Source organism: Anguilla rostrata, chromosome 15 (assembly GCF_018555375.3).
Source record: "Anguilla rostrata isolate EN2019 chromosome 15, ASM1855537v3, whole genome shotgun sequence".
NCBI classification, from domain to species: Eukaryota; Metazoa; Chordata; class Actinopteri; order Anguilliformes; family Anguillidae; genus Anguilla; species Anguilla rostrata.
This window is the reverse complement of record NC_057947.1, coordinates 22183575-22198980: the sequence shown is the minus strand read 5'-3', so window position 1 is coordinate 22198980 and position 15406 is coordinate 22183575. Positions and strand designations below refer to the sequence as shown.

The following is a 15406-nucleotide window of genomic DNA, read 5'->3' as shown; positions in this document are numbered from 1 at the left end:
CTGTTCACAGCCGAATGGATGATGAAGCTCTTGGAAGTGCTGCTTGCCTTACAGTGTGATGTACTAAGTAAACTGATATATTTCAGTTGAAAGACACAAAAGTGAGAAGATCTAAAATAAATAAAAAATCCATTTGTTTCATTTGAGTGGTAAAACCAATGCTTTCGGAACAAAAGACCCCCCAGCTTTCTAAGGACTTAACAGTGTGTTTATCTTCAGTTTGGGGGAGAAAACACCAAACTTCAGTCAGGGTACCGAAATGTGGCACATTGAAAAAGAACAATGCCTACACAAGTCCTGGGCTGTGGTGGGCAATGGGCTTTCCGTGGTTCCTCTTCGGTCTTTCCCAAGTGAATATTGTCTCTTGCTGATGAACAGTATTCTCCTGTCACTTGTGTCACCTCTTGCTCTGCCATATCAGTCACTGTCACACCCCTAACTGAGAAGATCCACTCCAATCTAAATGTAACTTGTTTTTTTATATAATATTTTTCTCCTTTCTTTTATCCCAAACTGCCAAATGTGCCGCACTGCAGCAGAGAAGGTGCACACAGCCCACCAGAGCAACTGGCTGCAAGCCAGTGGGCCCCATTTTACACGGTCAGGGCGCAATGGTAATATGCGAGCAGTAATTCACTACGGTGGAAAAAGGTGTGTCCAACTCAATTCCAGTAGTTTTGTCACTAGAAGCCTGTAGCGTACCTTGCAGCATGGCAGTAAATGAGCTTGGCTTAAGAGGAATAAATTACCTGTCCGTGTGGTGGACTGTAATAGACTACTTTTTGAGTTTACTAGAACGTTTTAATGACACAATACATAATAACATAATAATAATTACATTTCATTGATGCACCTTTGATATGAACCCATGATACAACCAAGTACAACCATGCTGAATCAATATAAAGCTCTGATGCAAAGAGAAGAGCATTAAACCAAAATTAATCCCTTTCCATCAATAAGAAATTAGTCAAAGGAGTATATCTAAACAATGTTAATAAAGAATACAATTTTAAAAAGTGTGAAAGTGAAAGACATAGCGAAACACCCACTGCTGTATTTAAAGGGCACAAATACATGATCCTTCTGCATTATTGCAAAAACATGAGGCTTATTAGTAGCATCCACCTACACAGTTACACAGTACACCTAGTCAAATGTACATAGCCGGGAAAAAAACACGAATGATTACCCAGGTGCTTCTACATTCAACAAATAGGAAAAAAAACGCATTTGAAACGCTTCAGGACTTCTGTCAAAATGAGCAATTCCACTCATGCTGAGGTGTGTCCACGCTACCGGTGCCACGCAATAGAGCTGCCCAGTAACTTTGCTCCACCCCAAAGGTCACATAGCATGGCAGGAGACCTAGTACCAATCAGAGGATTAGCATATCAGTGTAGGGAAAATCTTACACTTCAATTTAGATGTCTTTTCTGTCTCAGTGCAATTGTTAAAGACCATGGTGTGACTACTGACTCACAGTCTTCTTTCAGGTATACAAAAATACAATCACAACAGCAACCTTCTTTCTGCTTAGGACTATATCTAAATTGGGTGAAAGATATCAAAAAATGGTTCATTGTTTTATAACCCTTGGTTGGACTCCGTTAATGATTTACTATCTGTTACTAGCTGGTTGCACTAAGCTAACATTGAAAAGGGTCCAACTGGTTCAGAATACAGCTGCTAGGATGGATTCTTACAAGAACCAAGAAATGTGAACAGTCTGGTGCTTGTGGCCTCTTCATTAATTGCCTGTTTTGAGTTCAAGGCTCATCTCCTACCTTATAAGGCTTTAAATGGTCTTGTACCAGAATATCTTTGTAGACTACTTATCTCTCACCCTCCACCACGATTACTTCATTCAGAAGGTGCTGACTAAATTAAAATTCCAAGAATAAGAGTTACAGTGTGATACAGAAGCTTCTCCTACAGAGCTCCTATGGGACAATATCCCCTTTTCATGTTTGGGCTTTATGTTTTTAAACATAAGCTCAAAACTTTCTAGCCTTTCCTTCCTAGCCAATAGATCAATATGCAGGGGAAGGGTGGATCAAGACACTAGAGCTCTCTGGTGATCTGAGCTGACAGTGCCTTCTTCCTGTCACTGCATGTGAACGCTCTGGTTTGCTGTTCCGTGCTACGCTGGTGTGCTGTCTGTCCAGCCCTGTTTCTGTAAAGCACCTCTGTAAAAAATCGCTATGTATACAAAAATGATTTGAAGAATATCCCAGTGACGGCAGCTGGTCGATTGAGGGCACCTGACATGTGCTAAACATTTTGTCTTTATGAAGTGCCCAAAGGAACCCTAGCAGATAAACCCTCCACACCACTATCGACACAAGTTGTGTTTTGCCACTGAAAACTCCATCGTAGTTGACAAACAGCATAGCAAATGTTTGAACCTGTGCCTACAGCAGCAAGCTTGCCCGCACAGTGAACGAAGCCTGTCAGGATCCCCAAGTTAATGTCATATTTACACACTCAATTCACACACGCACGCACACACACACAGACACACACACACACAGTTTAGTCCAGCAGTCTTGCAGTAGACTCATTTCATTTGCTCCTCTTAAATGGCATCTATTGTACACACCCTATGAGTGAAGCTCAGAGAAAGAATTTGGCTGGATGGCTCTGATAAAATCGGATGTGCTAAGAGTATCGATGTGGCATCTGCATTTTTCAGGAAATTTCGAACACAGATGGACTTTCCACTCAAAAATGTATTCATTCCAGGGTTCTAATGCATAAAAGCTATATCTCGGGGGCCAAGCATGGAAATGTTACTTATGAAACAACGGCATTTCTTTTGTAACCACTGAATTATATTGAAAATTCAATGGTGCTCTACCAAGTTTGAAAAATAATTAAAATTCCATTGCTGAATTAGAACCAAGGAGCTTGTTAATACGAGGACATATTCATGAAATGCAGTGAAATATTGGATGGCAGAAGTGTCCTACTTGAATCAGGATTTAAATCATTAGCCTCTAGAACACAGGCCAAGCCACAGGAAACACATGGACAAACGCACACACATACACACGCGCCTGCACGCACACACACACACATCGCACACATGTATGGCATGGTCCCTTTCTATTATTATCCATACAAATAGAGTAATGGAAATGATCTTGGGGAAATAAAAAAAAAAAAACATAATTACTTTAATTTGGTTTTCCAAAAAAGGAAAAAAGTATTCAGATTGTATAATGAGCATTTATATTTCATCATTCATAGATTTATTTAGATATTGTAGACAGTAATTATAGAAGACATGAATAACAGAAGAATAACCCTGCAATATGCATTCCTTTCCATTATGAACAAATAAGATGTGATATAACATCATATGTCACATGACCCAAGGAAACCAGCTGCTGTAAGCACGTGATATTTCCATGTCCTTATGTCAATGGTTGTGATGCATTATTAATTACAATGAATACTACATAAGACCCACTTCAACTAAAATATTGCCTTTTGCATACTGTCCATATGGCTGGCTATTCATGGAAATCCTGTGAGAAAGCCTACCCGTTCAGTAGGCCAGTTCCCTGGCCACTGCCGCTAACACTGCCAGAACCCTACCGGCGAGACTTTAACTCCCATCACATCAAAGGGGGCAGGCTGGGCTGTAAACAGCTCTCCGTTGACTACGCTGCCCTCACCGTTTCCGTCCCTGCCCCTCCCGAGTGTGATGGATTGGTCCTGTTAATTAAGCGCTTCCTCTCCAATGGCAGATTCCCGAGTCTCAGTTAACGTCAGCCTGACATGCACATCCGCAGACCCGAGGTAGCGGTTTGCCTTCACAGTTCTAACAGCATGAAACAACTTTGGAGCAGGCTGCTTAAATATCCCAGGGTAAAAGGACGGGTTAAACGTCCACAGCTGCCTTTGGTGGGTGTCTGAGGTGCATGAGAGGAAATATACGTATGTATGAGTAAGTCCAATGAGACAACAACAATGAGAATCTGTAGGAGTATGTTGACTGTACACATCACATGACTTCATGTAAATTCATTATTATTTAATTTTTCACTTTCATTTAAATGAGACACAGAAATCGGATGAGATTCCAGGGTACAGAGATCAACAACGTAAGGATCTTTACAAAAGCCTTTGCGATACATTTCCTGTCAGTGACGTGAAAATGGCACCTCTAACTGCCATTTGTGTTACTGTTTAAACTACTTAATTTATTAAGTGCATGAAAAGCCCAGAAATGTATCCATATGGACACTACTATCAAAAGACAAATCTTTCTGATGATTATCCCTTTAAAGGACTGAAATGTAATATCAGATAGCACCATATCATACCTGATTACTTCCACACCTGCACAATCACCCAGGGGGCTGCGTTTGTGCCAGGAGCTCCCCAGGCTTTTGGCTCACTTAATCGGATCATTAGCGGCTCATTGAGAGCGACCTCCTGGTTTCCCTGGTATTTTTAGCCATTTCCCCCTCTCGTAGCGCCTTCTCCAAAGCTCAGAGCTCATTACACGAGACTCCCAGAGCCTAGCAGACAGGAAAAGGTGGCAGGAATAGATCCTGCTACAGCAACACAGCAACCAGGCATTTACACCAAGGCTATACCCAGAAGGGCATTTACACCAAGGCTATACCCAGAAGGGCATTTACACCAAGGCTATACCCAGAATGGGATTTTATTTTTTTGCTTCCTAGCAAGTGACATAAAGAGCCTCTGCTTTTGCTAACCATTCTGCATAACTGGTGGTATGTGGGGGAGGGGGTCGGGGGGGGTGGGGGGGCACAGTGGTGATGTGGGAATCACAGCATTATTGCAATTACATGTTTGACCACATTTCACGGCCTTGTTTCAGTACTCAGACCTAAAGGAATTATTAAATGTATTTCAGCAAATTCCGTACTCTATTAAAAAGAGCCCTCAAAGGAAAACAACTAATGAGCCAGGTGACAGGCTTGTCTTTTAATTTTAGGACTGAAAATGATTCATGATTTGGTCCATGTCTGCATACACTGCACATTCATGGAGCCTCAGCCGTACACCCACAAGGACTGTAAATGTGTTACATCATGCACTGGAATCAGAACTCACATAAACACTTCAGTTTGACTGTAGATATCTGCATTTCAGAGCAGATATCTACAGTCAATATCTCTAAAATGCAAATAGAATGACTTCTACTAATAGATGAAGATTTACCAAATGGTTAAGAAGTAACTGTTGGACTCCTTTAAAAAAAAAAAAAGGTGTTAAAAAATCAAGTGTTACAGCATATCCATATAATTCAGCAGTCTACAAGCAATATGTTCAAAGATAAAGTTAGCTATCAGCTAGCAGAAAAAATAAATAAAGCAAATGAGATAAACTACGTACCATTTACAGTTTATGGGTAAAGAAATGGTACTGCAGGAGTCAAACCTAACCATTGAGAAATTCGAGCCAATTTCAACTACTTCAAGAAGCAATAAAATCTAAATGCATCAAAAGTTTATGCACTGCTGAGCCGTAACCCTGAATGCCTTTCTGAAATCATACATAAATAATCATAAATACAGACCTGAAAGGTGACAACAGCAATTCAGTGACTCATAGCGGCCACCGACAAAGATGGGGCAAGGCTCTCCGAGAAGTCTTTTAGGAATTCCAGAGGAATTTGTTTCATCGCGTCAGGCTTTGGTTAAAATGGTAATCAGGGTTTTTGGTCAGCTTTAACAGATAGCGTTTGAACCCGTGGCATTCCCAGAATCTTATCAGTCACAGCGTTGGAGTCATTGGGAGCAGGGATTAGTTCTTTACCAAACCAAGTGGAAAATCTCTCGTATGTATATCACACATGGCCACTATTGTTTCACATTCATTACTGCCACCATTGCCACTATTGCTAAAATGGGCAAGAGTGCTCCCCCATTCAGTATTTTATTTTTACTTTCATATAAAGCTGCAGGAAAGGTTGGAGAAAGTAGGAAATATTGTGCAGTACATGAAAGGAACTGCGGTCTTCAAGCTGGCAGAAAATTGTATTAGCTGCTGCATTGGCCGTGTACATTTGAAGAAAAAGCATCTAAAGGCTCAGCAGTGCCACTCATTTCACCCCTGCTTTCAACATCCACAACATACCCGTGCACCTCGCCCCATGACTGCCAAAGGTCAGCCCACCAGCCAGCCCTGGAGATCCTCAAGGGGTTAAAGGAGTGTAGCATAGAGCAGCATGAAAAACACTGCACAACCTCTCCTCTCACAAGATGAGATCAGAGTGCAGAACTGTGCTCCTTTACAAACACTGTGAATCGCACCCACCTACCCTCTGCAATCTCTCCAGGCTCACCGCCTTCTCTGCAACTGAACTGCGCTCCTGCCCAGAGGATGTGTGGATGCTGGGATATTCGTGTGTGCTAATTAATACTGTTATGATGCAAAATATCCTTCGCAAATTATGGCAGCATGGTAACATTACAGATTTAATATCACCAGATTTCAGATGTGGGGTTTTTCTTTTTTGGTCTATGTGGTCATTCAGAAAGTTTAAATACACTGTTCCACCATTACTATGCATTCATCCTGAACAGTAAAGATCACTTGCTCACAAACACTAATAATCATCAGAAATATGGCTATGGTATGCACATAACTTGCTTTTTGCTTGTAACCGCATAAGAGACACCAGCAGGCCAAACTCAACTGGGTGATGAATTCACATGCAAATCACACACTAACATGATGTAACATCACCTGTTCAAGGCATTACACACTCTTTTATTATTTTGGTCTTAAGCCCTGGATTTAGGAAATACTTGAGGGACATCGGTTTTAGAATGTGAATAAATTAGCAATGAGAGATGTGATTGCAGTGTATAATTACACAAGGTGTAGCTTCACAATTGCAGGGAAGGTTATGATGCTGGAAAACACCTCTCTGTGCACACCTGAAAAACTTCTAAAAACCCAGGCTTTAATTCAGAATTTTTGCTCATTTCTGTCCCATTTGCGTGTTGATTTTCCAAAATTCGGGAAGACTTACAGTCATTGAGTTCAAGCAAATAGGTTACGGTGTATCCAAGCACACCTGCAGCAGCTAGAAGCAGGCTTCTGCAATTTAACGTTGTGCATGCAGTTTGTCTACATTAAAACCATCAGGATGTAAAAAGTCTAGTTAAGTACAATCTTCTGCTTAGCTGTGACATGCTCTCATGAAACTGCAAGACGTTTAGTGTCGACTTAATCGCCTATGGAAAAGCCTTTAAGCATCTGACCAGCATGACAAACCAGTGAATGTTGCACAATGCAGATCAATGGCTCCCATGAAACTGAATCATGTTAGAGTCTCCTCATAGCGACTTAGCTGTCATATTTTCCGTCACACTACCACTATCCAAGGTTTTTCTGACCAAAATGTTTTTCAACACAAACATAAATTTGTAACTAAAACAGTCAACACAACCACAGCATATTTTGGGCATTCAAAGTGCTCTCACAGAGTTTAGTTGACTTTCGTGTATTTATTTTTCATTTTAAGGGGAAAGGAAAATAGAGCTCTGTAAGTATTAATGTGGTAAGAATAAAAGATTCAGCCGGATGCAGCCATGGCACGAACTGCAATGACATGACAGCAATGAAACTGGACTATGTTGACTGGATAGGAGTTACATTGGGGTGGTAAACAAGTGAGGGAGTGCAACCACCACCATACAAATAGACGCTTCTGTAGGTGCTGTGAGAATGTCATTCAGTATATATAAGAACTGTAAAATTTATACTGAGAATGCACAGCTGATGTTTGTTGTGTCTTATCCCCAGTGGGAATAGTGCCTGAGGCACTGCATAAATATGGATCAGTCTAGGGGTCACTGCTTCCCTCCTACACTGTATCTGTGAACATTTTGCTTTGGTGTTTTGGCATAGCCATGTTTATTACAGTAAATCCATTGTTACATGGCTATGGTGATTCTGTAGCTAGCTAGCAAAGTTATGATAACATTAAAAGTTAACACTTGTAAGAAGGTCAGAAGAAATGTGCATGAATGTGGACCTGAATGTGAAAGAGGCGTGATTAGATGCATATGAATAGGAATAAATGTGGGAATGTGATCAGAAAGATGATTGTGGAAGATTGGTTTGCCTACATGAGTGTCTGGATCATGAAGGGACCACCACATAGACCTCTATAGAAAAGTATCTAAAGAAATGATAGGTACAATCATGAGATCACGTACCATCATACAAAGCTTCTTATTACCATCACTAAATTATGGGGGTGTTCACTATGTAGTTTCTCTCTTCCTCTTCCTGAATAGGAGGGGTCTCTTAGTGGTGGAGCAGGGTTTACATGTCTATTCCTGTCCAGACCTTATTCAGGAAAACAAAGGGAACTATGTAGTGAGGAAGGGCTTGTGCAGGATTGTATTTAAGGGAAGCCCAAAGAAACATTCAAGGAAAATCTGGGTATGTTGTTATCATATTTATTGTGCTGAGACTTATATGTGTATCAGGACTCACATGTGTTACGATGTGTGTATTAAGACTTACATGTGTATGTTAGTACTGGTATGTTTGGGGTTTTACTGTCTTCATTTATGCCAATATAAAAGAACATGCCCCAGTATGCCCAACTCCTTCCTAAATATCCCCCACTCTGTCCGCAGCACTACAAGCAATTACGACCGCTGTTCGTATACAGACCATGGTGCATACATTTTGGTGTGGTGTCCCAGGCACTGGGGTACGTGTTCTTGAGTCTCGGAGTTAGGGTCCAGCGACTCACCCGGGGCTGGGTGCAAGGCTCATGATTGAGTTTCTGAGAAGCATGTTCCAGGTCTTGCAAAACCCTGAGTACTGAGTTAGGTAACATGTCTTAAGATTGAGTTTCTTAACATTCCAACTCTTAAGGGTCCACTGAGAGCTGAGTTTGGTTACAAGTCTCAAGATTGAGTTTCTAGCAACAGATTCCAAGTCTCTAGGGACCTCTGAGTACCAAGTCAGATAACATATTGTATAAAAGTATACAAAGATAAAGTATTGGACCTCTTGAGTTCCTCACAAGTTAAAAAAGAGCCTGAGGGAGTGTAGCCGAGAGAGCCAGAGCTCTGATGCACAAGCATACTGCTCAACACCATGGTGTACATATGTATCAGACTCTGGGTATTTAGTTATCTCAAGATTCGAACCAACAGCTAAAATTAATTTTTAAAAATCCCTTCAAAATTGAAATCTTTTTCTTGGAATATTTTCTTACAAGGAATGATGAGATTTTTCCCCCATTGAAGCATGCATTATTTCATACAAAGAATTTTGGTCTAACAGAGGCACTATAGCTGTGGTCCACACTAACATACTTCAGTTTAGACTTCAAGATTTATGCATGAATATTTTGGATCTCAAATACCAACAGGGTCGACTATTGGCCTATGACATCACTTGATCATTGTGATCATCCAACACTGTGGTTCAAGTGTTTTTTTCTTTTTTATTACTGTACGTACTTGTTGGTGGATTCGCCCAAATTCCCACCAGAATTGATTGGACAGCTTAAAATTAGACAGGCCTATGGCCAATACTGAGTATCAGAAATAGGGAGGAAAACAGGCTAAAAATAAAACACACAGGGGAATACACAACAGCCCAAGATTTGTAATGTATACCCATGGAATCTTTATATATGTGTTGTTCTGCCAGAGGGTAATATGTTAATGCACAGCAGAGTGGGTTCAAGCAGCAGCAACCTGAGGCATTATCTCAGCAAAAAGAGCGGGAGAGGCAAGAGCAGTAGCCAGATACACTTGCGCATTTAATTCCCACCTTCATTCCATGGCTCATTTCCTCCAAGGGCATAACAAAACATTGTTTAATCAGAAACTGTGACATAATTGTACCTTAACAAGCCTGCTCTGTCAAAAACCTCCAGTTTCCCTGGGGTGACTCAGTTTCCATATGGGGGTCCTGGGAAAATGAAAACTGCAGGACCATGCAGGGGAAGAGACATGCAAGAGCAGGCCTTGTTCTCCCCTAACATTTTAGTATATTCATGCTGTCCTGTGAGAGGCTTTCAGCCTTCCATAGTCTCAGGGTTTCTGTTTTCAAACACAAGGTGGCTTCCTTTGAATATGAAGTTTGAAAGTGGGCAAGAAGTATCAGCAAAATGAATTTTGAATGAGATACTTTTGCTTTGCTGTTGAATTCCACTTGTGTTGACTTAGGCCTCCAGTTAGCAGCCCCATTCTTAACCTTGAATGCTATATTGTGGAATGCATCACATTTTCCCCTGAGTTCTAACACAGTATTACAAACGCTCAAGCTGCTGAAATGAATGGAAAAGGTTATGTTAAGTTATTTTCAAGAATGCTGGTGTAAATACTGTATATTCATATTTATGCCTGGTTAAGCCATTTGAACCCATAGATTCAGTACCCTCCATAAGTATTCACACTCTTGATAATATATATATATATATATATATATATATATATATATATATATATAAAAGACTGTGTAAAATACATAATACAAGTACTGGGCTATATTTTATTCTCAAATATGTGGAAAATGTACTTCTTTAAAATGGAATCTACCAAAATAACACTTCTCACATTTACTACTTCAGAATGGAATCCAACAAAATAATATTTTTCTAAAATTAAAATTACTGCAGTTACTGTATATATACACCCAATATGACCCAAAGTATCTAGACACCACTTGGTCTGGCGCTGTTCAACTGTTTGGGGAAGGCACTTTCCTGTTTCACCATGACAATGCACACAGTGAGGTCCATATAGAAATGGTTTTGTTGAGAACAATGTGGAAGAACTTGACTGGCCTGCAAAGAGCCCTGACCACAACTCCATCCAACACCATCGGGATCAACTGGAAAACCAACTGGGAGCCAGGCCTAATCACCCAATCAGTGCCCAACCTCACTATGATGCTCTTCGGGCTGAATGTAAGCAAATCCCTGCAGCAATGCTCCAACATCTAGTATAAAGCCTTCCCAGAACAGTGTAGGTTGTTATAGCAGAAAATGGTGGATCAACACCATGTTGGATGTCAGGTGACAACATACTTTAGGCCATATAGTATATATATATATATATATATATATATATATATGATAATATGATAATTACATTGCCCATCTATACATGTTGGTGCATGAGAACTGGTATTTCCCTCACTGTATTTGTCATTCTCACCTGTTTGCAAACGACCACCTCTACTCTTCTGCTTTGATGTATACATTCATGCACAAATACAAGCTCCCTCATTTGAGGCAAAAAGAGACTAATGCAAACTCTTGGCAAGAACTAAATTATGAGAACCTCTACATGCTAAATTATCCACAATGATATTCCACGGCTGGCTACTGCAGGAGCAGCCAATTACTGTGTGTGTGGGTGGGCATGCTGTCAACGGGAGGTGTCTGCTGCAGCTGCTGGCAGGGGCCAACGCACCAACGAGAATGCCTCTGTATCTATTCACTATGGCCGTGCATGGTAGTTTTTGTAGCTCTTGACTGGATAAATATGCCAGGTTAAAAGCTTGAAACTGCAAAGACTTGGTCACACATTTTAAAGACAAATCCTGAACACCAGGGTCAGGCAATATCTGTTCTCCCCAGAATTTTAAAAGAACTTTCAATAAAGCAAAGGCTTAAAGATTGGAGCACCAAGGACGAAAATTTCACACCATTGACATTTTAAACTATGATTTACATTAACAACTGCCAAGCAACAACAAATAAATTCACTTTAAAAATTAAACATTATTCAATGATTCTGTGTATTTTTTGCAAATTCTGTCCGTTCATTTGTGACCAAACTCCGTTCAAAAAGAGTTTGGTCACTTGTTTTACAGGACAGTCAATTGCTTTATTTTCCACAACTGAAAAAACAAAACTCAGTACAAGCCAACCTTACATCATTGACTGTATCTACCCAATTTCTCCTAATTGACAATAACTGCCAAATGAAAATAACAGGCCACGTCTGTCAAGGGCTTTGTTTTGAAATACTCACATTTAATTGGCAACATTTTCCACAGATCCTGTTGATTTTATTTTTTTCATAAAATATACATATCAAATGTCATACCCAGCTGATGAAATCTATTCTTTATGAGTTGCAGCACTGTATTAAGGCCAAGAGAGAACAGGTAACAAGGAGCACAATTCATGCACCAAACACATTTGTGGTAAATGCAAAGGGAAAGTTAAAAACTTGTCACAAGAGTCAGTTTTGATTGATAGGGCTTGCTACGTAAAACGTTTACCTTCGTTCCTTATTTCATTACAATGTATTTCATGAGGCCTATATGCAGTTACAGTACGTGCAATGAATGAATTAGGCCACTTTTTACATTTTAATACACACACAAGCCCACACAACTTATTATTGTTCCTGCTTACTTTTGCTTTTAATGGTATGTTTAATGTGTGGCCATAATAAATTATTCTTGTTTTTTTTTCTCGGTAAAACTTTAATGAGGACATGTAGGTATTATTTTCACCATATAACACATCTTTTGATTTCATGCTGTCCTTCATATTTCCCTCATCCTAAGATGCTTCTATCAGTGACCATTGATATGGTTATTACATCACTACATGGTTCAAGTGACCAGTGTGAGTGAAGTACAGAATTGCCAACCTCACGACCCCCGGTTACCAGCGCCAGTGTTACAATCAAATAGATTAAAGAGTAACTGCACATCATACTGAAGGGAAAGACAGAACAGCTAAAAAAACAGACACTAAAATGCAATGGTACTGATAACTGCAGCAAGCTTATTAAGAAGTATAAATATGAGATGTACAAAACTTTGTCTGAGAGATTGTAAGATACGAAAGAAAAGAAACACAGAGAACAAACAGCTGAGCGCGCACTGTGGCCTGGGTCCAGCGGAGGAGCACCCACAAAGCAGTGCTAACAGGGCTAACAGGGCTCGACAGTACAAGCCAAAGCCTTGCGACGCCACGGTGGTTCCACGGCAGTTCCACTAGGTCGCACTCACTCATAAGGGCCGCAGTTGACCAGGAAGGGAAAAGCCGGACTCACCCACACCCCGTCCTCCTGTCTGTACTGCTTCCAGGAGCGGCCCGTGTCGCTGAACAGCAGCACGTAGCCCGTCATCCAATCCAGGCTGCCGTGGCGACCCTGCGTGGCGACGGCCGTCACCTCCACCCTGTCCCGGAGGTCCACCTGCAGCCACGGGTGCCTGTCCGCCCGCCGCGGGGCCCACCCGCCCCCTCCTGTGTGGGGAAAAGAGAACGGGGAACGTGAGGAGCCATGGAAAAATTAGCTTTGGTAGCACTTTTCGCCAATAAAATAACTTCTGCCAGCACCTGATCTGTAAATCATAGTGCATCTGACCTTTCTAAGAAGACCATACCTTCCTGTAAATAAACTGTAATTACTTCATGTACTGTACTGTGCAAGTCTGTTACTATACACTGTTTCCACAGTGGCTGCAAAGTAACTAAGCTTGAAAGATACAGAATTGTATTTATGAAACATTAACTTAATGTTCCATCTTAATTGAAAATGATCTGCATGCAGAGAGACAGAAAGAGAGGGAAAGAGAGAGACACAGAGAGAGGAAGAGAGAGAGAGGGGGAGGGAGAAAGAGAGAGATAATTTAGTGATTGTCCAATGGCAAATTCAATTTCTAGTTCAAAGAAGAAAAAAAAATCAAATACTAGCTCAGTTTGAGGTTCACACAACATGCCCTAACAAAGCTGCAAAGAAACAATGTGTGTCCCTTTATGAATGCAAGGTTTAATCAGAGCTTACCTTTTATGAAAACTATGTAATCCTTGTCTGTTTTAAAGAGCTAATTAAGAAGAGAAAATCATTTCATGTATTAATTAGAGAATGAAATATATTTTAGGTTGGAAAAAATATCGAAATGGATATGCAAAAATTACCAAAGTGAAAGAAAATGTTTTATTTCCATGATTCACACAAAAAAGAATATAATCACCGCTAAACAGTTGAGATGTAATTGCAAATGTGTTACAAGTTTAATAAGTACACCTCCCTTTGGTATCTTGCACTTTATGCAGCCCCTCAGGAGGAGAGAGAAAAAAAATACAATTCTTCATTTTTTCATTTTCTTCTATTTTTGAGAGCACAAGATGACTAGTATTTTTCTATACTTACAGGCTGTCCTTATGGTGTGTGTTTATTAGTACGCCTGTATCATGCCCACTCTTCAATCTTGGAGCATCGCAGTAAATTGGAAGCCGACTCCAGGACTACCCAGGAGTTATCACAGGCAGTGAGTGTTCAAGTGGGAGCTGTAGTTAGTTGTACAGATTTCTTCAGCTTGGTAAAACTATAGCTACGCCAGAACCACTTTTATAAAAGCCCAGAATATACAGTATATTAAAGATGTTGCTACGATAAAAACATAATATCAGGTCATTCTGATTTCTAGATGGACTCTTCTCCAAAGATTAACTGCTGTATCTCTTTAGTGACTAGTTTTCTTTTGAGACAGTGCAGTAATGTACTGCCATGATCTGGCTTCTCTGGTTGCCATTGTGTTGGCGTAACAGTTAGAAATCAGCTTGGCAACCTTGCTTATGATGCCTGTAAATATCCCCTCAAGTCATCCCATGTATTAATTACCCCCTGTGTGAGGAAATGCTGTTATGGTGACTAAAATATTATTTGGATTTACACGCCTCCTTGGTCCTCTTACCGAAAGTGGTACGGAAAATATAAACAAGCAAATATGTGAGACTACTGGTGAGAGATTGCAATTAAAAATGATCTCTTTCAGCATGTTAAACAAAGACTGCATCTCAAGAAGCAAGACATGGATTAAATCAGTGAGTCATTTGACTCAGGCAAGATAGCAATTCAACAGTGCATTAGAGTTTCCGGCTAACGTTTCTTCGGGTGTCCCAGGGAATTCCGGCAGCCAGTGTAGCTGTGCGAGAGGCAGCGGTGCCTCAGTGACATGCTGCAGCCTTGCCTGGTTTTACAGAGAGGCCGCACGTCCCCTTGAGCTCGCGTCAGCTCTTTGATGTGTGCTGCGCATTGAAGTCAGAGCAGCTTGTTCGCAACAAAGGAAAACAAGCTTCCCAAACATGTTTTCTTTCTGTCCCCACATGGCAGGCCAGTCCCCAATTATAGCGAGTTCTATGATGCCAAGGAATTGACACTGCGGTGCTAAAACAACTACGTATGTCTTCCTCTTTGCTAATTGCTTATATTGTTTTTTTTCCAGGCTGATGGCTTTATGGGGGAAAAAAAAAAATCTTAGAAACATGAACATGCGTGCATGTGTGCGTATATGCACAAATTAGATGATTACACAGAATTTGAAACTGAACAAAAAGACCCATACGTCACATGGGCTAATTACATTACATTAATTGCAGTTGGTACAATTAGCACATTTTGCTTAG

At 40.5% G+C, this 15406-nt stretch overlaps 1 protein-coding gene across 3 annotated transcripts in view; it reads right to left on the bottom strand.

The window, feature by feature from the left end:
• LOC135240717 (contactin-associated protein-like 5) overlaps window positions 1-15406 on the bottom strand; it is a 149855-nt gene that overhangs the window by 56958 nt on the left and 77491 nt on the right. For all 3 annotated transcript variants that reach the window (XM_064310597.1, XM_064310598.1, XM_064310596.1), the window contains one exon: window positions 13047-13240. In XM_064310597.1, the coding sequence (XP_064166667.1) occupies window positions 13047-13240 (194 nt within the window). The remainder of the gene's footprint in view (window positions 1-13046; window positions 13241-15406) is intronic.